The sequence below is a fragment of the Heterocephalus glaber genome, unplaced genomic scaffold, assembly GCF_053883595.1.
Source record: "Heterocephalus glaber isolate CG9 unplaced genomic scaffold, H.glaber_assembly_v1.0 deba00001150, whole genome shotgun sequence".
Classification (NCBI taxonomy): domain Eukaryota; kingdom Metazoa; phylum Chordata; class Mammalia; order Rodentia; family Bathyergidae; genus Heterocephalus; species Heterocephalus glaber.
Window position 1 is genome coordinate 1150450 of NW_028258204.1, and position 25019 is coordinate 1175468.

At 48.4% G+C, this 25019-nt stretch overlaps 1 protein-coding gene across 6 annotated transcripts in view; it reads right to left on the reverse strand.

Moving 5' to 3' along the window:
* Vstm4 (V-set and transmembrane domain containing 4) overlaps window positions 1–25019 on the reverse strand; it is a 100069-nt gene that overhangs the window by 55158 nt on the left and 19892 nt on the right. For all 6 annotated transcript variants that reach the window (XR_015451059.1, XR_015451058.1, XM_087210590.1 and 3 more), the window contains exons 3-4: window positions 13281–13349; window positions 6495–6602 (exon numbers count right to left, since the gene is read on the reverse strand). Coding sequence is in view for 4 of the 6 variants with exons in the window: in XM_087210590.1 (XP_087066716.1) it covers window positions 6495–6602; window positions 13281–13349 (177 nt within the window). In the remaining 2 variants the exon portion in view is untranslated. The remainder of the gene's footprint in view (window positions 1–6494; window positions 6603–13280; window positions 13350–25019) is intronic.

The window sequence follows — 25019 nt, forward strand, 5'->3', positions numbered from 1 at the left end:
CATCATGTGTCCCAGCCACAGCCTGAGCAGCAGGACCCAGCAGACCCCAGCCAACAGCAGCTGTACAGGTGATACAGGTAGAGGCCACCAGAACTGCACAGAGGGCCCAGTCCAGACCCAGGGAATTGGGAGCAAGTGAGAGAGTTGTCCTAAGCCTTTAGCCTTGGGGTGATCTGTTGTGCTGGCCACCAAAGCAGGTTCCATAGCAGAATGAGACTCTCAGCTTCAGAGGGGGCTGTGCTTATCTGGTCCAACTCCCCACTAACACCTCCACTCTCTCTGCATCCCACTTATGGATGCAGCAATGAGGGCAACTCAGTGAACAATTAAGGTGTTTATGACCAGCATTCTGAGCTTATTACATGGGTCAGCAGGCTTCAGTCTAGGGTGTGCACTCCCTGGACCCTCTCATATGGGACAGTTTTAAGGGAATCAATTTCTGGAACTTCGTCTTCCATGCATTCATCCCTAAGAATTCACTTTCTTGCTGTATGGCTGGCATCTGACTGTTTCCCTTCTCTCCCCACTTAACACTCTACCTCTTCTACTTTCTAAAACCAAGGCACACTGTTCCTCACCAGGACCTGTGTCATACATACCTTGCTAGGATGGAATGCCAGCAGCAATCAAGAGGTGGCGTGAGATGTCGGCATCAGTGTAGGGAAGGTAACTCAGGACTTAGCTAAACTTCCAAAAGGGGCATGTTCTTCATATTTTGCCTCCAAAAGCATTGAACGATGACCTAACCCAGTTGTCAACTGATGGAGTATTAAAAATCATTTTGATGCTGGATCACTATATAACTTTTGACATCTCATTCAGAGCCAGTTTGAGGCACTCTGTGGTATAAGAAAATTTCATCCACTCCTGCCTCTTTTTCTATTTTAAAGGAGGAATTTTAAAGCTAGCATCTATTAACAAAGTAGAAGTAGGACTGAGCATAAATTCTACCCCTAAGCAAATTCATACAAGGGTATGTGAAGCAAAAACAAAAATCAATTCCAATAAAATTGTGTCTCCATTACAATTTTACTTATTATTATTATTATTAATTACCTACATTTATAATATACCTATAAGATGTATTATTTAGGTTAATTTTACTCTAGTTTTTCAATATTGTTTATTTGGCAATATTAATAACAATCTTATAAGGGTATTTTAACAATTAAAGACTTATGGAATAATCATATGAAAAAGTTGTTAACAGACCATTATTTTATAGATGAGTATGACAAGGTGATCAGTAAAGTGCTTTCAAAACAAAATGTGTAAAAGTAGGATAAGATTTTGTGGGGAAAGTAGACCAGAGATAAAAGTTCAAGAAGAAAACGGGACAATATAAACTTTTGAAACAGCTAAATCTTTTCCAAGGCATCTTTAAATAAATGAGGGTTATGATTAAAATCAAGACCTTCTAATGTAAAAGAGAGCTAGACCTGTCCCTGCATTTTAAGATAGCAATATATGCAATGATCAGGAAATAACATTCTTTGAAATGATTCACATTTAAGATGCAAAAGCTTCTATGTCCACAGAGAAAGGCCAAGGGTATGCAGTTTTGGAAATTATTTTAGGAGCTATCCAGGCAAAAATGTTTGAAGACCACAGCTTTGTACGGTGACTCTCACGAGTAACTTCTCAGCACTCTTAGGTTACAGTGAGAAACACTGAAGTACACTGAGAGGTTGGTGAACTCGTCAAGGTCACAGCTGGTTTTATGGGCTGAACTGTGTCCTCTCCAAAGTGTGTGGGTCCTAGCCCAGCACTTTAGACCCCTGTGTAGAAGGCACCTCGGAGCTGCCCAGGGCCAGTGGCCTCAGAGCTCAGAGAGCTTGGGTCTTGTTTTATGGTCAGCACCTGGGGGCTCAAAACGTCATTTATTCAGGGTCTCAGAAGATCTTATTCATAAATAAAGAAACTTGAATCCAGGCTCTACAGCCAGGACTCATTTTAGGAGGCCACAGGAGAAGCTCGGTCCCCCTAGAGGAAAGGTGGCCCCTCTTCCTACAGCATCAAGACCCAGGACAGCCAGTGAGAGCCCGAGGGGCTTCCAGCTCAAGAGCCAGGGGTGGTCCATGTGTCCCAACTTCCCAGACCTCCTCCAGCCTGGGGTCTCCCTCTGCTCCCCACAGTCCCCAGTCACTGCATTCTGTCCTGTGGCCCCTCCCTCCATCCCAAGTCGGGCATGAGTGGATACAGCCCCAGCTCCCACCTCCTGGGGCCTCTGTCAGGAAAGGCCACCACTTTTTCATTTGTCTTTCAGGGAAGCCAAGGGGCATGTGGTTGGGGACAGGGGAGGATGGTGTAAAAGAGCCCTGGGTTGCCCTGTCTCTGGTTCCAGTACTGAGCACCAACCAGACCTTGTTGGAGTGGTTCTGAGGGGTATAGGTGATGAGGTCAGGTGCCCCTCTTCCCTGCTGGCTCCAGGGGCCTCAAAGAACCTTCAAGGCTCAGATGCAGGAAGCGGGGGGTGGGGTGGGGGGTAGCAAGCTAGACTGATCAACTCTTTAACATGCAAAAACCTTGGAGAATCCAGAACTGCTGAGGGTTCAGCCTGAGCCACCAAGATTGTTGTTTTCTAGGGTAACTCAGCTGCAAAGGCCTGGGGTGAGGCTCTGGGAACTGCAAGGACAACAAAGAGTAGGGACAGAGACTTGCTGTGTGGGAGAGGAAGTGGTTGCAACAGATGGTACAATTAGCTCCAGCTCAGGAGGCCAAGCAGAGGGCGCGAGGCCAGGGGACACAGCAGAGGGCTGGCTAGTGTCCCCGACTTCCAGGCTGGGCTGATGATTGCAGGATCCCTCCAGCGTGCATATCAGGAGCAGAGCAGCTACTCTGACACCCTGTTTGCACAAATGTTGCTGCAGACCAGGGAGCAGGCTGCAAACCTTCGTGCTCTGTGGCCCCCAAAGACAGAGAGCTGGCTTCCTTCCTGCACATCTGCCCTCCTAACCCGAAAACTGCAGGTCTCAGGAGGAAGTCCCTGGAAAGACCCGACCCTCCTCCCACAGATTGTAGTTCCCAGCCTTCTCACATTTTTAGTTGAATCAAATGGCCAGACTGATTGTGAGAATGGGTTACCCCTGAGTCACCAGGGCCTGATCTCTGAGGATGGACTTGATGTTCTCAGAGGAGCCAGGATCATCAGCAGCCACCCATGAAGGAGGCAGCCTTCTGGGGTGCATGCATCCTGGCCTCAAGGGATGCATATCCCTGTGTCACTCTGGCACCTCCAGGAAGCTACTTGGACTCATGGTGCCTGCTACTTGGGAACCAGCTGGTTGCCAGGGAAACAGCCCAGTGCCCCAGTCCTCAGGCCACAGGGGTAGCAATGATGGAGCAGCCATCTGCAGTATTGGGAGGGCTCTTTTCCTCCTCCCCAAGGTGGGGCTGCCTTTGCTTCCAGTTTTCAGTGGGGACACACAGCAGTAGTGTTCTTGGAGGCCGGGTTTAAAGATGACTACGAGCTCCTTACCACTCTCCCCTCCAGAGTCTCGGTTGCCCTCGGGACTTTCTATAACCAACAGGAGGTGGGACAGTAACCCTGTGCCAATGTCCAGTCTACACCTGTCCAGGGAGCCTGGTCCCCAGGTGATGGCTCTGGCTGCCTGCTGGTGAGGGGGACACCTAAGTGTCACCAGTCCTGCTGTCCCACCCATCTCAGAGGTGGCCCCAGAGCTGAGCTGGTGCCATCCTGGATCTCCTGCCCATTTCCAGATAAACGTCTCACATAGCCCAGTCCAGGACACAGAGATGATGCTTCCATCATCATCTGAGGGACCTGTTTGCAGCACTAGCCACCTGGGATGCTTGGGATCCATGTTGTGTCCTCTGGGTGGAGCCCATCACCAACGGGAAAGGGAACCCTGTTCCATCTGTGTCCAGGAAAAAGGTTTTTGACCAACTTAAAACAAAGCCACATTTATCAGACCCCAATTTCATGAGGAAAAGACCAGGAAGAGTCCTACAATCCAGGCCCCAAGGAGGCTCGGGGCTCCTACCTGCAAGCCCCCTGCCCATCCCCTGTGGAACCCTCCTGGGAACCTCCCTCCAGTGGCTGCAGTGTGACAGGGAGAATGGCTTTTTTGAGGGCCTGCAGGGGAGGCAGAAGGCTCAGACTAGGACAGAGTAGGCTTGGGATCCTGAGCAGTAATGGGGCAACTCTGGGTGCCTTTGCCTCCCCAGCCAGGAAACAGGGACTGAATAAAACAACTCCCACCCAGAGAGTGTGTGAGGACAAAAGCAGAACCTAGAGGGACAGCATCCCATGTGCACCAAGAGCCCTCTGCTGAGCCTGGCCCAGACTCCCGGGGGCCTTGTCGCCCCCAGCTCAGTGGACACAGCCTCAGCTGGGATCCGTTGCTCACTGGCAGTGGTTTTCAGGGGCACAGTCTTCCGGAGAAAATTGAGCTGGCAGGGGGCATTCCTGTTACCACTCTGAGTGGGGACCGACATCTGATGGGGGCAGGGTCCTGGGTGCAGGCAATGCAGAGAATGTCCACAGGTGAAGACTTATCTCCCTTGACTTGAATGACCCTTCAACATCCACATAGAGGAAAAAGACTACTCATGGGAGCCGGGGCCTGAGTCCACTTGACACAAATACAAGGTATGTTTTGGTCCCAGTAAATATGCAATGTGCGTTTCAAGGGTGTGAGAACCAAGTGAGAGTGTGTCCTTTATTAGAAAGCTTGCCAGCAGTTGGGAGTTTACAAGCAGCGTCCCCTCATGGATTCTAAGGCACACTTGCATCCACCTACACTTGTCCCTGTCACATGCAGATTAGGTCACTTATATAACATTGATTTCACAAGTCAAATACCAAAGAAACTCACACTTGTGAAAAGAAGTGCAACCCTAAAGTGTGTTTTACTGCCTTACAAATTACTTTCCCTTTATTTCTCCTTGAACTGGAGAGCATTAGATGGGGTGAGGGCAGGTAGCATAGCTTCCCTGTGACTCTCCTTTCACACTGTAATAGGGTCATCTGGACATGTGTCATGAAGGGTGCTGGGTGGGTGGAGGTCAGGGGAGCTGGCTGGTGGCCTTGCTGTGGCAATGTCTGGTGTGAGTAAGGGTGGCAGCTCTGGAAAGCAGGGGGCTGCTGCTCTACACCTGAGCACACCGCACAGGGCCTCTGTCCTTGGCCCCACAGTATGGTTGGTGGTGCCAATCTGAGCCTGCTGTTGGGGATCCCACCAGGTGCCAAAGGGCTGCGGGAGCCAGGGAGAGCAGAGTGGGGAGATGCATAGTAACCACCACCACAGAAGGCTGCAGGCCAACTCCTGGGCCCAGGCGCTGAGGCTGTCCTGAGCAGCATGTGAGGCCTGCCAAGGGGCTGAGGTCTGAGCCTTGCTCTGTCATGCCCCTTCCGGGACTTCCTCAAAGTCTTCAGCCCTGCTGTCACATGGAGGCCACGTGGCTGTCATATAGGACCCAGAGGGGCCAAGCCAGGTGCCTGGCCCACAGCAGATGGGCAGACAACCCTGGCGACAGCTGAGCAGGGCTCCAAACCTGAGCACAGGTGCACTCGAGGCCACCTGGAGCCCACCCCATGAGGAGCAGCTGGGTCCCTGTGTGTCCCAGTCTGCCCTGCTGGCCTGGCTTTGATTCCCTGCCTCCTGCCCTGGGGGCCGGCAGTGGGCATCTCACTCTCACACAGCCGGCTGGGAAATGACTCAGAGGCTTCCAAGGGGCAACAGCTGGGAGCAGAGCAGCTGGAACAAACCCCTGTTGCACCATGTGCTGAGCACCTGTCCCGCTCCAGATTCCCAGGATAATGGGCCACATGTGTGTCCCTGTTTGCAGGATCCTCTCAGGAAAAGCCAATGCCCACACCCAAGTGCAGCACATGCCACAAGCTCAGAGAGGCAGTTGGGTAGGACAACAGAGGAGCTCAGGTGTCACTGAGTGGGTGGCAGGCACCAGGAAGGCAGCTCTAGGACAGTACAAGGACATACACTGCTGGGCAGATTCTCGGCTGCTGGGTACAGAAACCCAGGCTTCATGAGAGGCAGGGACTGGAGATAGAACAGGCAGCATTCATGGGGAGACATCCCCAGAAATGGAATTCCTGAGAAGGAAATCTGAAGGGGCAGAGGACAGAGTCCAGGGAGTCAGGGACACCACAGGAAAGGAAGCCAGAGGGGGGCTTTCCAAGTCCCACCTTCCTGCCAAGCAGACACTTGTGAGAATGTGCCATCCAGTTCAGACTGGTTCAGGAACTTGTCCAAAAATACAGTTTTAAAAGGCATAGCCAAAATGCAGCCTGGGCTCATCCATTCGGGAAGGAGGGAGGAATTTGAGGAAAAGAGGACTGAAACTAGGTCAGCTTATTTTAGCATTGCCTGAGCAAAAAACACCTTCTCACTCACTTTGTTGCCAAGTCTCAGGTAAATTATGCCTGACACAGGATGATTTTCCTACCCCGGGGACACTGTGCTGGCCTCCCCTGCCTGTCCCTGGTTGGTGTGATCTTGTGGTTGTCTTACCTCTGGACTTCCTCTTGTGGAACACAGACTGGCAGATGATGACCAGGGTGAACAGCAGGACACTGAGGATGCCCACACAGCACACGAGGACGGCGTACATGTAGAGATCTGGAAAGTGAGGACATGCATGCCACTGTCACAGGGCACAACAGTCCCATATGGGATTCCAAAAGTCCCCAGACTGCAGCCATCAAGGTTGTGGTGGAAGGACACATATGGATGAAACAAACACAGAGAAACACAGAAACAGAGCCACACCAGTCTGCTGGATTGGTTTTGACAACTGAGAAAGCAATTCAGTGGCAGCAGGATCACCTCTTCCATAACTGGTGCTAGAGCAAATGGATTTCCATTGGCAAAAAATAAAATTAACTTCTCATCCTGTATATAAATTAACTCAAAATGATCTATATTGCTCATTTAAAAATGTGAATTAGCAAACTTAGGAAAAACACAGGAGAAAAGTCTTTGGGATCTAAGACTAGGTAAAGAGTTCTTAGACCTTATGCCAGCAGTGTCCTCCATATCAAACTTGAAGGCTGGGCATGGCTCAGCAGCAGCACAGTTACAGAGCACATATGAGGCCCTGAGTTCAATCCCCAGCACCATAATATAAGTAAAATAAATAACTTGACAAACCTGGTTACATCAAAATTGAAAACTTTGGCTCTTTAAATAACCATAGGAAGAGGGTAAGAAATTTAGCTATAGACTGGAAGAAAATACTTGGAAGCCATGTATCCAGCACAGAACTAAAGAACTCTCAAAACCCAACAGTAAAATATAAACAAACAATTCTATTATTTAGAAAGTCAGCAAAACATACGAAGACATTTCACCAAAGAGAATATACAGGTGTTAAGCAATTGCATGAGAAAATGTTTAACTTCTTCAGCATTAAAGAAAGGCAAAATTAAACCAGGATGGAATATCCCAAACACCATCCAGAATGGCTAAAATAAAAAGTAGGGCCGGGGATTTAGCTCAGTGGTTCCAGCACCTGCCTTGCAAGCGCAAGGTCCCGAGTTCAATCCCCAGTACCTAAAAAAAAAGAAAAGTAGTGGTGACACCAAATGCCAGCCAGGATATAGGTGAGCTGGGTGACCAACCCATGGCTGGTGGTAGTATAAAATGGGGCAGCCACTTTGGGAAACTTTTGGCCATGAAAATGCCTAAGACTTTCACTGTTGGCTACTCCATATCTCCAGCTGTTCTTCCCATAACAAAAGACCCTAAGCTGAACATCCATAATCTGAACCTTAAAGTGGCTCACACTTGAAGCTCTTAAGCTGAGGTTCCTGGGAGTGCAAGTGCTGAGTCAGCAGGAACACACCTAGTAAGGCCCTTGGGGCCAGGAGAAGCAGACAGTTAGGTGCTTAAACTGAGGAAGCCAGGGCTGGGGGCAGCTGGCACTGGTGCTGGAGCCACAGGCAGGCTGAGGGTCCATGAGAAGGAAGGCGGTGGGGAGAGGAGCCAGAAATGCAAGTTCTTTCCATCTCTCCCTGATCTGGCTCCCAAGGGAGCAGGTGCAGTCTTCAACCATGGAATCCAAGGGGTCCGCTCATCTTCTTGGAGTTGCCCAGCTTTTCTGCCTGAGCTAGCTTGAGCAAGCTTCTGTTCCTTGCCACTCAGAAGTCTGGGCTAAAAATAAAATGCAGATTTCCCTCTGAATCCATGGCTTCAATCAAGGGTGGAGCAAAACTATTCTTTAAAAACCTGCATCTGTGCTGAATGTGGAGAGACTTCTCCTTGTCATTATTTCCTACACAGTGCAATGTAGGAATTATTTGCATGGCATTCATATTGCAATAGGTATTATAAGTCACGAGGAGATGACATAACACGCATGGGAGGTGTGCATAGGTTATACGAAACCAAGATGCCATTTTATATATTAAAAAAGGAGACTTGAGCATCCAGGGATTTGGGTATGGGGCAGGAGTGTGAGTCTTGTTGACACCATGGACCACTTCAGGCCAGGCACACGTGTACCTACATATGAGGGGGGCCAGGCAGGGCAACTAAAGGAAGAGCCTTCCACAAAGGAGCCTGGGGCAAGGTACAGTGCCTGGAGGAACCAGGAAGCTTTCTAGAAACCCAGAGTAAAGCTTTAAGTACAGCTGAGGAGCACCTACATTTCCCATGTGGAAGCTGCTGGGAAAACTGGGGGAGAAAGCCATCCCAGAGGGACAGGGGAAAAGCTGGAGGTCACCAGGCATGAGGTGCTCGGGATGAAAACAGAGAAAACTGTCCTAGCACTCCAATCAGAAGTGCCTTGCTGTCCATGCGACAGTGTATCCTGCTGATAGGTGGAGCTACAAGGAGCAGTCAGTGGGGACAGGGTCCTGGGCCTCCTTTTTAACAGCATGGGCCACACCAGCCAGGCTCACAGGTTCCCAGCAAGACCCTAACTGAAGGACAGAGCAGAGCTCACACTCATTAATGATGGGTCACCAGAACACAGGATGACTGGACCATGGAAATCCAGTGAAAAGTCTTGAATCTATATACTGTTGGGAAAACCACTCTGTGAACAGAATTGCAGAGCCATTTCTGGCTTAAAAAACATGGTAAATAACACAAGCACATTTCCAGGCCAGACAAAACTGGGACAGGTGGGCACTATATCTGCCCCGAAGGGATGCTTGAGGGAGGTCAAAGATATGGGACCCTGGACCAAAGGGCAGGCCATTTGGCTTCCGTTTCCTTCTGGAAATGGAGAGAAACCATCCAGCTGAAATTCCCCTGCCAGGGAGTAGAATGGCCTGACCTCCAAGCTCACTTTCATCTTTCCTTGGTTTTGGGCTGCAGGAAGCAAGGAGGACCAAGGCAGCAGTAAGAAAAGCAGCTGGCAATTCTCCTGCAGGGTTCCAGCAGCTGTGCACATCTGGGGCTGCCCTACCCTATCAGGAGGCAGAAGCTTGAAGGCCCAAGGTACGGTTTCAGGTTGCAGCCTCCATGACATGGAGCAGAAGGAGGTAGCTCTCCAAGGGGAGCTATGGCTACAGAACCCAAAAACATCTGGCCAGTCCTCCAGAAGCCTAGGTCTCTGTGCCAAGCACATGGGCCCTCAGGGCTGTGGCCATTGGCCACATGTGGTTCTCCACATGCACAGGAATAGTACTAACCCTGCCTGCTCTCAGCTCTGTTCTTGAAACTACAAGAACCTTTAAAAGTGTCACTTTACCCGAGGAGACAAGCTCAGAAAGAACGTATCCCTTTCCTGGACTGGCAGCAACCTGACCCCTAAAGTTCGGGTTTTTCCTTGTTTCCAGCATTTCTTTTGTGGCATAAAACCAATCATTTGCTGAGCCTGTTCAAACCATTGACAACACCTCCCTTCCTGGTTTGTCCTGCAAACAAAGGCTGGACCTTGAGCCACTGAACCACAGAGTCATGTCACCTTTTGCCAGGACAGCCAGGTGGCGCTGAGCCTCAGCCTGCCCTCCTCCTACTGTTCTCAGGTTGGAAAGGAGCTCAGCATTGGCCTAGCTTCCAATCTGTCCTTTCACCATGCATGAAAGCAATCTTTCTATAAATGTTGGCTCAAAAGTTTCAAAACTCAGACCTGGCCAAACAACACTCCAAAAGCTGAAGCTAAACCTTCAGGCCCAGATTTAAGAAAACCTCTGCACTTTTAACCAAATCTGAAATTAGCTTATAGAATACCACATAGGGCAGGGGTGTAGGCAATGCTTGCCTCTCATGCTGCGGCACTGAATTCAAACCCCAGCAGCACAAAATTAAAATAAAGCAAAATAGGCTTGCACACACACAGTATTCTAAAAACGATGTTATTGTTCCTGTAATCATTTGCCATTTTATTTTTTGCCATTGAACTTTCAGAGGTACCCTTGCCATTGTTAGACTCAACTGCACAAAATGCCCAGGACTCCCTGAAGCAGATGGGCCAGCAGGCTCGGGTGGCTGTGCACACTGAAAGGAGACCAGCAGGGTGACACTGTCAGCCTGCCAGCTCCCGCCCTGGCACCTGTTGCCTGGCAACCTGGTGGGGCATTCAGCAGAGGCTGCTTTGGAGCGTGATGGCCCCAGCATTCCTCAACACCATGCAGAAGCCCTAGTGACCCCTCCTGACTCCTGCTTAATCAAGAAAATCAGAGTCAGTGTTCTGCATTTCCAGGGCAAATTCAGGCACCTAGGAGATGCAGTTCTGGCAATAACACTGTGTACTTCTGTTATCTTTTTTTGCAACCCATAAAACCATCTTGCTGAGGGCGTAATACCTGAACAATAGCCCTGAGGGATTTTAACTTGCTCTGGCATCTCATCCAGGGGCCGGACAATCGATGCTTGTTTTGTTCAGCAGGCACACAGCCAGGCCGGGCTAAGCCCCAGGAGGACAGCCATCCATCCTCACCCCACACCAAAGCCTTCTCATCCAGGAACAAAAGGGCAGAAGGCCTGAGAGCCTGCACTGGGAACTTTCATCACCATGCCTGACCTCACCAGAACTGTGATGGGTTAAAAAAGCAAAACACAGATGATTCTGCTTCTGCTGCTGTAATCAGAGAAAAGGCCAGCTGGGAGACAGCTGCTTTAGGCACGAAGGAGGCAGCAATGACACCAGCTGCCCAGAGCCTGGCTCTGAGTCTTGCCATGGAGAGGGTGTGCATGCCATGCAACAGCTTTCACCAAGAGAAGGGAAGTGTAAAGCCCTGATGATCAGGCATGGTGCTCAGAGGCTCTGGTGATGCTGGGTGTGTTGGGACCAGGCGCTGCAATCTTTCCTAATACATAAAGTCTGGATTGGGCTTCAACCATGTTCTTAAATACAGTCCTCGGACCACTTGCATCAAACCACCTCCAACCCCAAGGAAGTGCAAATTCTTCCACCCCTTCCTTATGTAATAGTCAGAACCTCTGGGGTGGAGCCCTGAATCTCCCCAGGGATTCTTAGCATCTGATAAGTCACAGCCTCACTGACACACATCAGACGCCCCAGGACCTGTTCAGGGACCCACCCCATCACGGGGCCAAGGCACAGGACAGCACTGGAAATTGGGTAACAATCAACTGGGTTGCCTCAACTGACTAAATGGAAAAAGAAGAGTAAACCTTGCTTTTTCTACTGTGTTATTCTGGGGAATAAAGGCACTTCTATCCCTGCCCATGGGTAAGCCGTCCCTGAATGAGAGTCTGGGGGCAAGAGGAGGGACTATTTTGCTAAGAGAAAGTCATCAGATAAAGAAAAGGCTGCTAGAAAGGATGCAGAAGAAAAGTCAGGGAATACAAAGGGTCATTGTTTCTGCCCAAACACAATCTCAAAGAAGAAATACTCAGGACTTTGAACCAAACACCAAATTCTAACAAAAGGCTTGACTCCTCTGCTTTGCAAACTTGTTCATAATTAAAATGATGTTTTCCCACATGGATGAACCTTGAGACCATAACGTAAGGTGAAGTAAATCAGGCACACAAGCTCAAATAGCACATGGTTTTTTTTTAGATGAGAAACCCAAAGCATAGATAAATTAAAGAGCACAATTAAAAGACAGATAATAGGAAACAGAGAGATGAGTCTTTTGCAAATGGGAAGTGGACCAAAAGATGGAGCGAGGGGAGAGGGAGAGGTAGGGAAGGGGACACAGAAAGAATTAAGACATGTTATATGCATGTACCAACTCCCTTTGATAAATGTAATCATTATATACCACAAACATGGACTACTAAAAATAAAAATTCAAAACTACATGACATTTTCCCGAGAAAAGGTACCTTAGTACACCATTTCGTGGATGGTTTTGAATCCAAAGACCCCCTCACCCTCTTAAAGCTGCTCCCCTTCTCTGACCCCATCTGGCTGGGTCTTTCCTCATCAATAAATCCCACACCTCCACCAAGTTCTATGTCCCCTTTAACACTAATTAGTCTTTCCTGGACCAGAGGCCCTGCCTGAGAACTTACACGTACAGTCTTTCACTGTTCAGTTCATAGTCTTCAGTCACATGGATGGGGGATGACAATTTCTCTAAACTTCCCTTTCCCCAAGGCCGGGCTTAGCCTTGACTCTTGGGGCCAGAGTTCTTTAATGTGGGACTGTGAGGTGCACTGTGAGATGTTGACCACTGTCCCTGACCTCTAACCTCTAGATGCCAGGAGCACCCCCACAGTGGTGCCAACCAAATCACCTGGTGACACCCCAGACTTTTGACCTTGAGCCAAGGCAGAGATTGCAGAGGGCTTTGGTAACAAGAGGCCAGGTGACACTAATGCTGCTGGCAGGGACCTCGAAGGGAGCCTCTGCTAAGGTGGTGGACCTCAGCCTGGCTGCGGGCTGGAATCGCCTGAGGCACTTTCAGTAAGTTCCAACCAAAGGAGAACCCTCCGGATGTGGTACAGGCATCTGTGTTGAGAGCTGCCTGAGTGACTCATGAGGCTGGGAAAACAACTTGCTTAAAGATTTTCACACTTTCTAGAACCCCAAAGTCCTTAAGCAATCTGAAATAACACAAAGTCACAGTGATACACTTTTTACTTTTTTACACATCATAGACGATCTCTCCCTGGTATCACCTGGAGTAAGAATTCTGGAGCAAAACAGAACCAGAAAACCATCTAATCTAAGCAGATTGGCACTGTAACCTGCACTTTTTCCGAACCTGTAGCTGAGACCCCAAGGATTCCCCTGACTCCTAAATTTCAATCACAAAACCACAATTTGATGTTATGGCAAAATCGAAAAGTTAGGGTTCTTTCTTCCTAGTTTATTCTTTTTCTATTGTCTAAAAATGAGGCTTCATCTTAGAACAACCAGGCCAAACTTACCTTCAAAAAATGCCCAGGTCTCTTTTTTCTTCTTGAAAGATGACTCTTCCGAAGCTTTGAGGGAAATCACTGTAAGACACAAAAGCGAAAGTGCAGCTTGAAGTACAGCTGGTGGTCCTGGCCCACCATGGTACATACATGGATAAAGTAATTTTCACACTAGCCAAACCAACTGAATGGATGTCTCAACTTCTACCACCTGGTAAATCACACACACTTTTAAGTTCGAGGTGCACTGAGACCCCCCAGGTAGAGATACTAATTTGCCACTTGCTCGTTGTGGGACCCCGGACTTCCCTGGCCCTTGATTTTTCCTTGGGGAAATGAGGACAAGTGATTGTGTTGGGTGAGTGTGAAGGTGAAATGAGCTAACATGTACAGTGTGGAGACAGGGCTGAGACCCAGTGAGCCATCTCTACCCACAAGGACACCAGCTCCCTAAAACAGGACTTTTTATCCATTTTATTGGAGACTCTACTGCCCATGCCTAGGTGAGCCTTGGTTGCTGGCCCCTCCTTTGCCCCAGAGTGTGACTCTCCAGTATCCAGATGGTCGATGTGAAAGACTCCCATCCCTGCAGCTGAATCCATACCACGGGACAATCCATGATCATCCTGACCAAGACACCCACCTTCAGGTCACTTTCCTTCATCTTTCAAGGGGAGAACCTGCAGGTCTTCGATTTAATCCAATCCCAGACCTTTGGTCTCGTGTAGGAAAGAAGATAGCAAGTTCTCCCTAATACAGCTAGGGAGATGCATGTTGAAGAAGCTCACAAACTGAGATTCTAAAGTAAAGGGGTTTCAAGGAAGTAATGAACGGGTATTCCCCATTTTCCCCAGTGCTGTTATTTTATGGAAAATGTGGGGCAACTTTGTGGTATTAGAAGGATAACCACACCATGATCTTATCTGCTCCTGCAAGAAAGAAAAATTTTTATGTGGTCCCTGCCAGAGCTTCAGAAATGTTCCCAAGGTTCTGCTCTAACTATCTTGTTTCAGCTGCTAATCTTGCACTATCTCCAAGTGCATTTTGATACATTGTAAAGGATGTGTCCAGTTCCACAGGCTGCCAGGAGACAGGGCTGTGGGATACTGCCAGGCCCACAGCAAGGGCTCCGTGGCACACAGTCTGTCCCCATTCTGCTAACTTTATTAACCCTGCTACCCACACTAAATAGCCACATGCGGCTGATATAAATTGACCTTGGTCAGCCTGCCCTGTGGGGCTGGGGGAGAATGAAAGGCTTCCAGAACACTTCATGCTAGGGGCTGCAATAATAGCTGAGGACTAGAGCTGTGCTTAGCATACAGGAGGCCCTGGCTCCATCCCCAGCATAGTGAAAAATTATCGAGCCCCCCAAAATCCAAACCAAACCAAACAAACAAAAAACAAGGCAAAAGAGGCACATTTTCCAGACACAAGTAATTCACATTAGCCAAAGACTTTCTGAAATAAAAAGTCCATCACTTGATGGAAGAGCACGTGTGTTTCCCATGGAATCAACCATAGAAAGCTGCAGCCTCTTCAACACAGACAGTAAAGCTGCCTACCTGTAATGATGTTGAGCTCCCCGTGTGGCCCAGCTGGACACAGGGACGATGGGACAGAGACAACAAGCAGCCCTAGGACCCACACTGCTGGACCCTCCCAAGCTCCCACCTGCAGAGCTGCCGGTCCTGACCCTGGGGGACTCCCCTGTAGGCCCTGGCCACAGTCTGGGGTCCTTCCCCTCTCTGGAGCAAGCCTGCTGGGACACTGCCCCCTCTCCTCCTCGCAGCTCTGCTCATCATCCATCTGATTCCCCAGAGTCCCCCCACGATCACCAGGTGAGCAGAGGACCATAGTAAACACTCTCTCCCAGGCAGCCTGTGTCTTGCCTCATGCTCCAACACTGGTCTCCCAGCAAAGGATCCATGGAGCAGACCTTGTGCACCATGTTGAGGAGGCCTCATCACGCCAGGTGCCTTCTGCCCCACTGAGACCCCTCATGTGCACCCCTGTTCTTCCTTCTCTGCTGCAACCAGGGGGCACTCGAGCAAGATGGTGCTGGCCCTGACCTGCTCCTCCCATTAAGCACAGGGCCTTTAGTCCCTCCGTGGGCACAGAAGTGGGAAGGGGAGAGGCCATTGACTGGGGAAGTGGAGGAAGCCAAACTGCCTGTCTCAATCCTGCTTTAGCCGAGACAAAGTAGTACAGTGTTTTGTTTTCTGTTGGAGGGGGACAGAAAGGCAGCAATGTAACGAGGGATAAGTTGTGAGATCCAGTGAGTTACTGCCCTCTGCAAGGGGCTGGCTGAAGGTTGCCACAGGGTCACATAGTCAGGAGGCACGCAGACCAGAGCTCCCCAGACAATCTGAGTGCATCTGCCCTCTGTCTGGAGGGCCAAAGGAACCTTGGTTAAGTCCCTTTCAACAGGGCCTGTGGGAAAACCATTACCCAGAGACGTGTACAACCCAGAAGCCCAGGATCCTGCCCTGGAGGAAAGCCCCAAAGGCTTCCCTGGGGAAGTGGGGTCCCAGGCCTCTCAGGCTGTGAGCTCACACTGAGACCTGTGATCACACCCTCTGGGCACCTGGTGGTGGTGGGGCTCTGCTGTCACCACCCATTATCTGAACTGACTCTGGTCATCCACAGAAGGACGTCCAGGGAATAATCTGCATCTCCTGAACTTCTCTCTCCCTCTATTCACCTGTGGCCCCGATTCCTTTAACAAAGAATCCTACAATTAAAGGAGCTTAAAATGCACCAACAAGTTTCACCCAATGTGAGGTGCATGGTCTGACACAGATACTGCTGGAACTGAAGATTGGTTGGAGGAGCAAGAAAGGGCCCTGGAGAGCAGGGGCCAACATGTGGCAAAGGCTGACCCTGAGCTGGAGACATGGTCCTGGGCTTTCTGTTTCCACCGCTTGTCAGGCTAAGAGAAGATCTGCAGATCTTGCCCTTAGGGAGTCACTTTCACTTGGTACCCCAAGGGCAAGATCTGTCATGTGCAATGCAGAGTCCTGGAGACCTACCTGATGAGAGGCAACACCTTCTGGGAGATTCTGAGCTCAAGGTCCTGGGACCCCACATGGCCAAGTCTTGCCTTCAGTGAGACAGAACGAGTTCAGGGGATGCAAGAGAAGAGGCACATGTGAGGAGGGACTGAAGTCCGGTCTCCATTTCCTGGACAGCCTGGGCAGGGCCTAGAGACCCACCCTTGAGTATTGCTGCTTCAATTCAACCCAGAGGAAGTGGGAGGAGCCACCAGACACTGAGGTCAGCCATCACAGAAGTGCTGTCCACTTGGTACCGTGAAACAGCCCTTTAACAGTGAGTCTCAGTGTGGAAATATGCAATGCACAGAACACAGGTGTCAGAAGAAAGCTACTGTGGAAAGCACAGGACCTCTCTAGGGACAGGTGTGTCTCCCAAGAAGATGACTCTCAGGTTTAGAATGGAGGCCCCTGAGTCCCACTAGCCTTTGTGCAATGATTCCCTAGTGTCTCACACTCCCTGTTAAATATGCTGCCTTAAAACACACCACTATCCACAGAGCATGTGCTTTTACAAATTTAACTTGACAGTTATCTGGTTTCTTCACTGTCTAGAGTCCTCAGCCCACCATTCAGGTCATAGTTACTTTGAATTGATGACTGAAGTTGGGCGTGGTGGCACATGCCCATAGACCCAGCTGTTTGGGAGGCTGAGGAGGAAGGATTGCCTGAGCTCAGGAGCTCAGGGCTGGTCTGGGCAATAGAAAAAGGCTTCATCTCAAAAAACAAAAACACCTGAATGAATGATATGGTTGTGAAGATTGTGTCAGTGAGTCAAGGCCACCCAAAGGGAATGTGGCCCAAGGACCCTGACCTCCTTATATCCTGGAAGACTGGAAAAAGGCCAGGGCAGGGTCCCCACCTACCCGGCCCCCTTCCTTCACCTGGAGCCCTGGGACCCCCAGGGACAGCAGCCCCCTGGCCCTTGGCACAGACCAATTGGAAAGAGGGCAATCAGAAGAGAAGGGTGACACAAAGTAAGCACAAGTAGAGAGGCTTGAACAAGATGGCACCTCAGCTCAAATGTTAACACACTCAGCTCATTGTCCCCTCTTATTCAAGGACACAGTCCCCAGGGAAAACACTGGGTGATATGGTCAAATCCTTGCTATTTTTAACTGGCTCCCTGTCCTTGGTGGAGACAGCAGCAGCCCGAGAGTAAAAGCCCTTCTGTTCTGCCTCCTGCTTCCTTTCTCCACCTTCCAAACCCAGGTCACAGGCAGCCTCTCCAGGGTGCAGAGCCAGCCAAGTGTCAGTGGGGCCTGGGAATGACCCACACAATGCTGCAGAAGAGACCAACAGGGCTCCGGCCCTGTCCATTCTGCTGCCCCTCCCCTGCACTCTGCCCTAGACAGTCTAGAAAACTGAGCAAACCACCACACAAAGCAAAGGCAAGATGTCAAGTTGACTTCCTGCAATGGACCCAGCAGCTTATAAAGAAGTTCTTGCTCCCCAAAGGAGCCACTGCAGAGTGCAAAGTCGCTCCGATGTCCCTACATGATATCAGGAAACTGGAAACAGGGCTGTGACTGAACCCACATACTGCACCGCGTTTTCTCCTTCGGCCCCTTTCAGTTGAGCGTTCACCAGAGTTTGCATTACTCATTTGCTCCTTCATCCAAACTCTCCACTCAAGCCCTGAGTCCAGGGAAGGGGCTGCTAAAAAGGAATCTGACAGGGCCGCTGATGCCCATCTGGCCTCCCATCACTGCTCACCATGTCCCCTACCTGTGAACATGCATTCCACCCCATTGACTATTTGTGACCTCCTTTGCCTCTTGTTCATGAATGTCCTCCATGTGACCTTCTCAAAGACTGCATCCTTGTCCTTCCCTTAGTCCCACATCACTGTCACCCACAGGCATGACCTACTCATGCTCTCTAATTTGCTGTGTCAGTGAGGTCTATTAAATCCAAACTCATGTCTGCACAGCTACTGTCCTCTGGATTATGAGGCTGAGGCCCCTCCTCCCTGACATCTCTCCACCTCTCCACCCTGACATCTCTTTGGCTGATGACAGTATGTGATAGTTAATCTTATCTGTCAACTTGACTGGATTAAGAGATTCCTGCAGAGGTGATTGGATCATGGGGCAATAAATTTATCAGTGGAATAAACCACTGAGAGTCACAGCTGGATGTGTTGTTAGGAGATGGCCCCAGTAACAGTCGGAGGTGGCTACTGGAGGTGACCCTTTGGAGGGAATATCTTTCAGAGGTGCTGTTCCTGGCCTCTAGTCCTCAGCTGCCATGAACTAAGCAGCTTTGCTCCACCATGTCCTTCCACCATGACATTCCTGCCTTGGAGTTGGCCGTGGACTGAACCCTCCAAACCCATGAGCCAAATCAAACCTTTAAATTGTGAGTGGAAAATACTTTGTCCTAGCAACTGGAAAGATGACTAATACATGTTCTCATGGACAGAGGACCTATACATGCTTCTGAATTTAAGTTTTTAATTCCCTAAATCTTTCAAAGACTGTGGTGGTCGGCTGAGGATCAGGACCATGAAGGATGATTCTAAGTAGTGTTTGAACTACATTCCAGCTGTCAAATTTATTCCCTTTGAGCATCTGGACCTGTTGACACTTTAAACACTATGATATGTGCTTGCTTAATTAAGCAGTAACATTAAATGTTTAGTAAATCTCATTCCTAATTATCTGTTCCATGTCTCCAGAGAAAAGGCAATTATTCAGTTAATTTCTTCCACTGAAACTTAAAGAATCAGTTCTCTGTGGTATTAACTTCAGATCTAATTATTAAAGTTCCTCTCTCATTATGGAGTCAAATAGTCAAGTGATACAATTTATTCTAATTTCATATCTGCCCCAAATACTTTTAGGGTGATAGGGCATTTTCTGTTTGCTTTGTCCACTCACCACATTTAAACTTGACTCACAGAATCTTTTCTTTTCAATTTTTAATTTTTCTCAGTATATGTTTTCAGTACGTAATGATTACATTCCTCATGGGGAGCTGGTGCACACTTACAACATCTCAATTCCTTTCTTCACCCCCTTCCCCTTTTCTTCCCCCCACCCTCCATCTCTTGATCCCCTTCTCTTTGCAAAAGATCTATCTCCCTATTTCATACTATCTATCTCGATTTTCTTCTTTATTTATAGTATGGGTTTCTCATATAAGAGAAACAATGCAATATTTAACCTTGTGCATCTGACTTACAGAACCTTACATCACCATTTGGCTATTAAACAATACTGCTTAGGGCTAGAGTGAAACATTGACTAAATTGCAACAGACAACCTTTGCAAACTGCTGTTACCTAAAGGTGGCTGTCACTGGCTGCAGGGATCCAGGGGAATGCACCTCAGTACCCCTAGTTAGCATCTCTTCTGTTTCTGCAGGTGTCTCTTGCTATGAGCGTAACAGCATGGAGATCTCTGTGGGCTCAGAATCTTAGACTCTCCCAGGATTGAAACTAGGGTCTTCATACTAAGCTATAACTCCAGCCCTTTTTATTTTTTATTTTGGACAGGGTCTCCCTAAGTCACTAACTTGCAGTCCTCCTGCCTCAGTCTTTCAGAATGCTGGGATTACATGCATGCACCACCATATCCAGCTGGAAGAACATCTGTTATGAGCTCATGGGATTGAAGCTGTTGCAGCCCTCAGAGCCAAAACCTAAAATGAAAGCCAAGGATGGCTTGCACAGTGTGGCACTCAGGCTTTTTGGGATCAGGACGATGTGGCACCCTCAAGGGGAGCCCTCAAACTGTCCTATCCCACAGCTCCTGGCAGCTCAGGGTGGGTGGCACCTGGATCTAAGGCCTCATAGATCCCCAGGTTTCATCCTGGAAACTCTGATCTCTGCATGTTCAGAAGTCTCAAGGCTCAGGGGGTTGCCCAGACCCCCTCCTGCACGGTCTCCCTTGTGCAGAGCCAAACTATAGAATTCACAGGGTCAGGCATGACCTTTGCATCTATAGGGCAAAGTGTGTTTTTGCAGAAAGCATCTTTAGATTGACTGTAACCTGTTGTCTACAGGCTGAGCATCTGCAATCTGAAAATCCTGAATCAGAAGTGCTCCTAAGATGCTTGATCCATGCACCTATGTTTATAGTGGCACGGTTTGTAATAGCTAAGGTTTGGAAACAGCCCAAGTGCCCATCAACTGGAAATTGGATAAAGATGTGGGTTTTTTATAAAATGAAGTACTACTCAGCCATAACGAATGAGAAACTAGAGTCATTTATAGCTAAATGGATGCATATTGAGGCCATACTCTTAAGTGAAATAAATAGGACACACATGTGTAAATACTGAATAGTTTCTCTAGTGTGAGAAACTGAGAGTGTAAATAAGGATTAAAATGATTAAAACAAATAATTGATAATGTGAAATAGGAAAAGGTCCAAAGGTGTAGGGGTGGTGGGAGGGGAAGGAGAAAGGGAAGAAAGGAAAGGAAAAATTATGTGAAAGAAAAAGAAAAAAAATAGAAACAAAGTCTATGTAAATAGGGAAGGGTGGAGGGGCTGAAGGGTGCACAGGGAATGGGGAAAAAAATAAGAACCAAGATACATCATGTACAGGTACAAGCACCCAATGATAAATGTAAATGTATTGTATACCTAAAATGTACCAATTAATATATAAATTTAAAAAAATATTCCAAAACTGAAAAGCATTTCATATATGGGATGCTCAATCTGTCTTATTTCTCACTTGTATAAGAGATTCAGATTCCTAGAATGTGAAACATTCACTATTTCAAAGGTGATGTTGGAATTGACCTTGAAGAGGACGGGAGCATTGTGTCTGGGTTTCTAGGGACTTTCGATGAGCTCAGTGCTTAGGACAGCAATTCTTGTTGGAACCAGTTACTTTAAAAGCAAAATTGTTAGGAGGCTTTTTTGGTTTTTATCCTAACCTAAGGGCATCAAGAGCCAAGAGTCCCTGGGAATCTGCACATGAGGCCATGGTGCTCACCAGGCAGGAAACGCACTCCAGTTCTGAATTCCTGAGCTTCCTGACATAAACAAGTCAGCCCCTTGGAGAGAGGGAGGAGCAGGCAGAGCTGTCCGTCTCCCTGTTGGACATGACTCTGCTCTCTGGTTAGACTTCTTAATTTCAGTCCTGTTTTATAAGCCACCCACTTTAGCCTTGCTCTGCCCTACGGTTCTGGGCACAGGGCACTCAGACGTGGGCACTGGGTGAGGTAGGGCATGACCCTGCCATTCACATGGTCACATCTCCGGTGCAGCGAGGCCTCACCTGCTCAGGATGCTGGGACCTAAAGGTGGTTGTCACCTGCTGTGGAGACCCAGACACCTCCTTACACACCCCAGTCAATGTGCTTCCTGTGTCTCCCTGACCAACCCCCTACCCTTCTGGGAAGCAGTTACTCCTCCTCATCCTCCAGGGATTCTTCCTCTGCCAGAGCACTACAAGCCCCAGTGTTGGGGTTTTCCAGGCTCCACCCTCAGCCCCTGCCTCTGGGCACCTCATCCACCCACAGCCATTGCCTGCCTGGCCTGGAGATCAGCTGTCAACAGAGATCACAGAGGAGCTTCCCACCCAAGGTGTCTGTGCCTACAGACTTGCCTGCCAGACAGCCTCCAGTCCTCTTGCTCTCCTGGAGCTCCATCTAGAACCTCCCCTATGAACCAGCTGCCCCTTCTTGTGACCCTTTTGTCAGCGCAGGCACCCTTTACAGACCTCCTAAGTAGGCCCCAAGGTGTGACCCACAGCCCTCTTCCTTGCCCACAGCTACTCAATTAACCAAGGATTCTCATTTGACCTAAGTATAGCTCCTTTCCGCTGATGGATTTACTCCTCTATCAGTGGACTCCTGGGAAAATACAAAGGTCTCTGCTTCCTCCCCTTCGATGTGGGCTCCCCAAATCCATGCCCCAAGCAGCCAACAGAGATCCATCAAGAGATCTGAATTGCTCCACAGCTTCCCAGGGCTTACACTACTATAGCAGACTCCCCAGCCTGACGAGGGGGAGGATCCCCTCCACCTAGTGCAGAATATTCAGATTCCATCCCACCCCTAATAAGCCAGAGTTTCCTGGGCAGATGTTAATGATGGCTGAGGATTCTTACATCAGACAAGACTGAGAACGCTGGCCTCCAATATCAAGTGGAAACCCTTAGTATTCAGTACCAGCCCCTGCCTAATGCTGCCCCCCTAGATATCCACATTGCCACCACATAAACCACCGGAGTCCACTCCAGCCCTGCCCTCTCCCTCAGCCTTTGAGGGACACTCTGGCACATCCCCACATTGTCCTCTGTGCATATTTACTAAGCACTGGATCTGCACTATAGCTGGAAATACTTCCCCACACACCAGTTCCTAGGTCCATCACTGCCAGGTCTGAGAGCAGCCACTCAGGTCAGAATCTACTCCCAACAGCTCATAAGTTGGGAACTTGGGTGGTGAGGTGAGTGCTTTGGGAGGGGCTGGATCATGAGGGCATCCTTCTGAGTGTATGAATCCCTTCATGGATAAATGAGTGAGGGAGTTAAAGAATTCTTGGAGGAGTGGCTTGGTCCCAAAAGCCAGCTCTGTCTGGCACATGTGTCCTGTCTTGCCATGCGATGCCCTCTTCCACATCATGAAGGGGCACAAAGCCCTCACCAAAGCCAGTACCATGCTCTCAGATGTCCCTGTCTCTAAAACCATGAGCTAAATAAAGCTCTATCATTCATGCATCACTCTGTCTCTGATATTCTGTTAGAGCAACAAAAACCAGACTCAGTGATCTATGCCACTGAGTGAAGGTGTAAATAATCCCCCAGCACCCAGTGCTGCTGTTTTCCAAATCAGCTTCTTCCAGCACTGAGCAAAGCGCCTTCCATGGAAGAACAGATCATATCCCTGAATGCAGGAGCTCATTTCCTGTGATCATTTGCAGTTCTCTTCCAGTGTGAATCTGTCTTTCTGGAAATGAGCTTCTGGAAATGAGGGACTATGTGGTCCCATTAGAGTCTCACCAGTGTCGTAGACACAAAACACTTGCCTTCCTTCTCAGGGACCTGCCTCAACAGGTACATGGCTGGAAATCACCATCGTGCTGTAGAGTCAGATGCATTTTGCCCTCCACTGTATCTCTGAAGCCCTTGGCAGACGCAGCCCCCAGCCTCCCGGTGACAATGCTACCATGCTTGAGATACATGCTCCCCCGATGTGTTGCTCTGCCTTCTTTCAAATCAAATCTCATTTTGTTATTTCCTGCCTCTATTTCTTACCTCTCTGGAATCATCTTTATTATGCTTCACTCCTCACTGCTGATGTGAAGAACATTTCCCAATCTTGCATTTCTTGAAAAGTTCATTAGGGTGACGCAGGCTCCTTTTCCAATGTCATTGATAAAACAATTCCACAATATCAAACCTAACATTTACCTCCGTGATTTTCCCTAGTGACTTACCCGGGGAGTTTCCACTCCATGGTCTTTGCGACTGGCTGTTCAACCTGCTTCCTGTCTGAGCAGGGTTTTCCACCCAGTGAAACTGTCATGGTACACAGGCAATTTAAGACACTGCACAGACTTTGCCTTTTCCTTTTGCCTTGCATGAAAAAAATGGCCTGACAAGTTCATCAACCATGACAGGCTCTCTAAAATGAGCCAAACATGACTTCATGTCCTCTAGAGACCCACATGCCTCTCCTTCTTTGTTCCCATTTATGGTTTGTATCACATCACAACAACCATCCTTGGGGTACGCAGGAGCAACCCCCAAGTCCAACATGTTTGTAGTTTGTAGAGAAGCCCCTGTTTAATTTAACTTCCTCACTCTTCAAAATACCTGATCTCTACCTATTTTAATAATTTTCACAATGAAAACAGAAAGCAGCAACCTCAGCAATTTATTAGTGTAGTGTAGTGTTTATTCCAACAACTTACTATTTTTTTATCAACATACACAAGTATCAAGGACATACACAGAATTAGAGACAAACCAAAACTACACAGAGCCAAGTTAAGCAAGCAACATTGAAGATGTGGGGTGGGCTGATCATTTGGTTTGATCTTACGTTTTCTTGTTTTAATTTTTTTTCCATACCACCCAAAATGCATCCAACAAGCAGGTGACTATTGAGCAAAGATCTTTTGCAACCAATTCTCTCCCCTCTTTACATCTCTTCCCTCCTCAGAGAAGGATTGCTGATGTTTCTTAAGTAGAGACCACACATGTCAGAAGCACCTCCACTAAGGAAAAGTGAGAACTCCTAGAAAATAGAAAAGTGCCAGATGGCTAGAGGCATGTAAATGTCATGGTTAAAACAAAAAAGACAAAAAGTAAGTTATAAAAATGATCATCTACTTTCGACAGGCTTCTAGAATAAGTTTTTAAATAAGGGGTTTAAGAAATTCAAAAGGGGAAAGGTAAATCACTAAGAGACACAATCAAGACAATCCCAAGTGCTTTTCTGATAAGTTCACTAGTGGGGGTCAGGAATAAGTCATGGATACCTCAAAGGTAGCTTCTTACTAACACAGTCTGAAGGTATTGAGACTATGAGGAAAGTCGTGCATGGTCAAGATACAAACAGAATGATAAAGTGAAGAGTCATCGTAGGGTCATCCAAAAGGAATACTGTCATACAAAAGATGACTCGTCTTGGAAAGTACTGGACAGTGTAATATGGTTAGAAAAACAAATGAGGTGGAAATTCACAGACACATTGAGAAGCAACTGAAAGTGACTGCATTTGAAATCATAA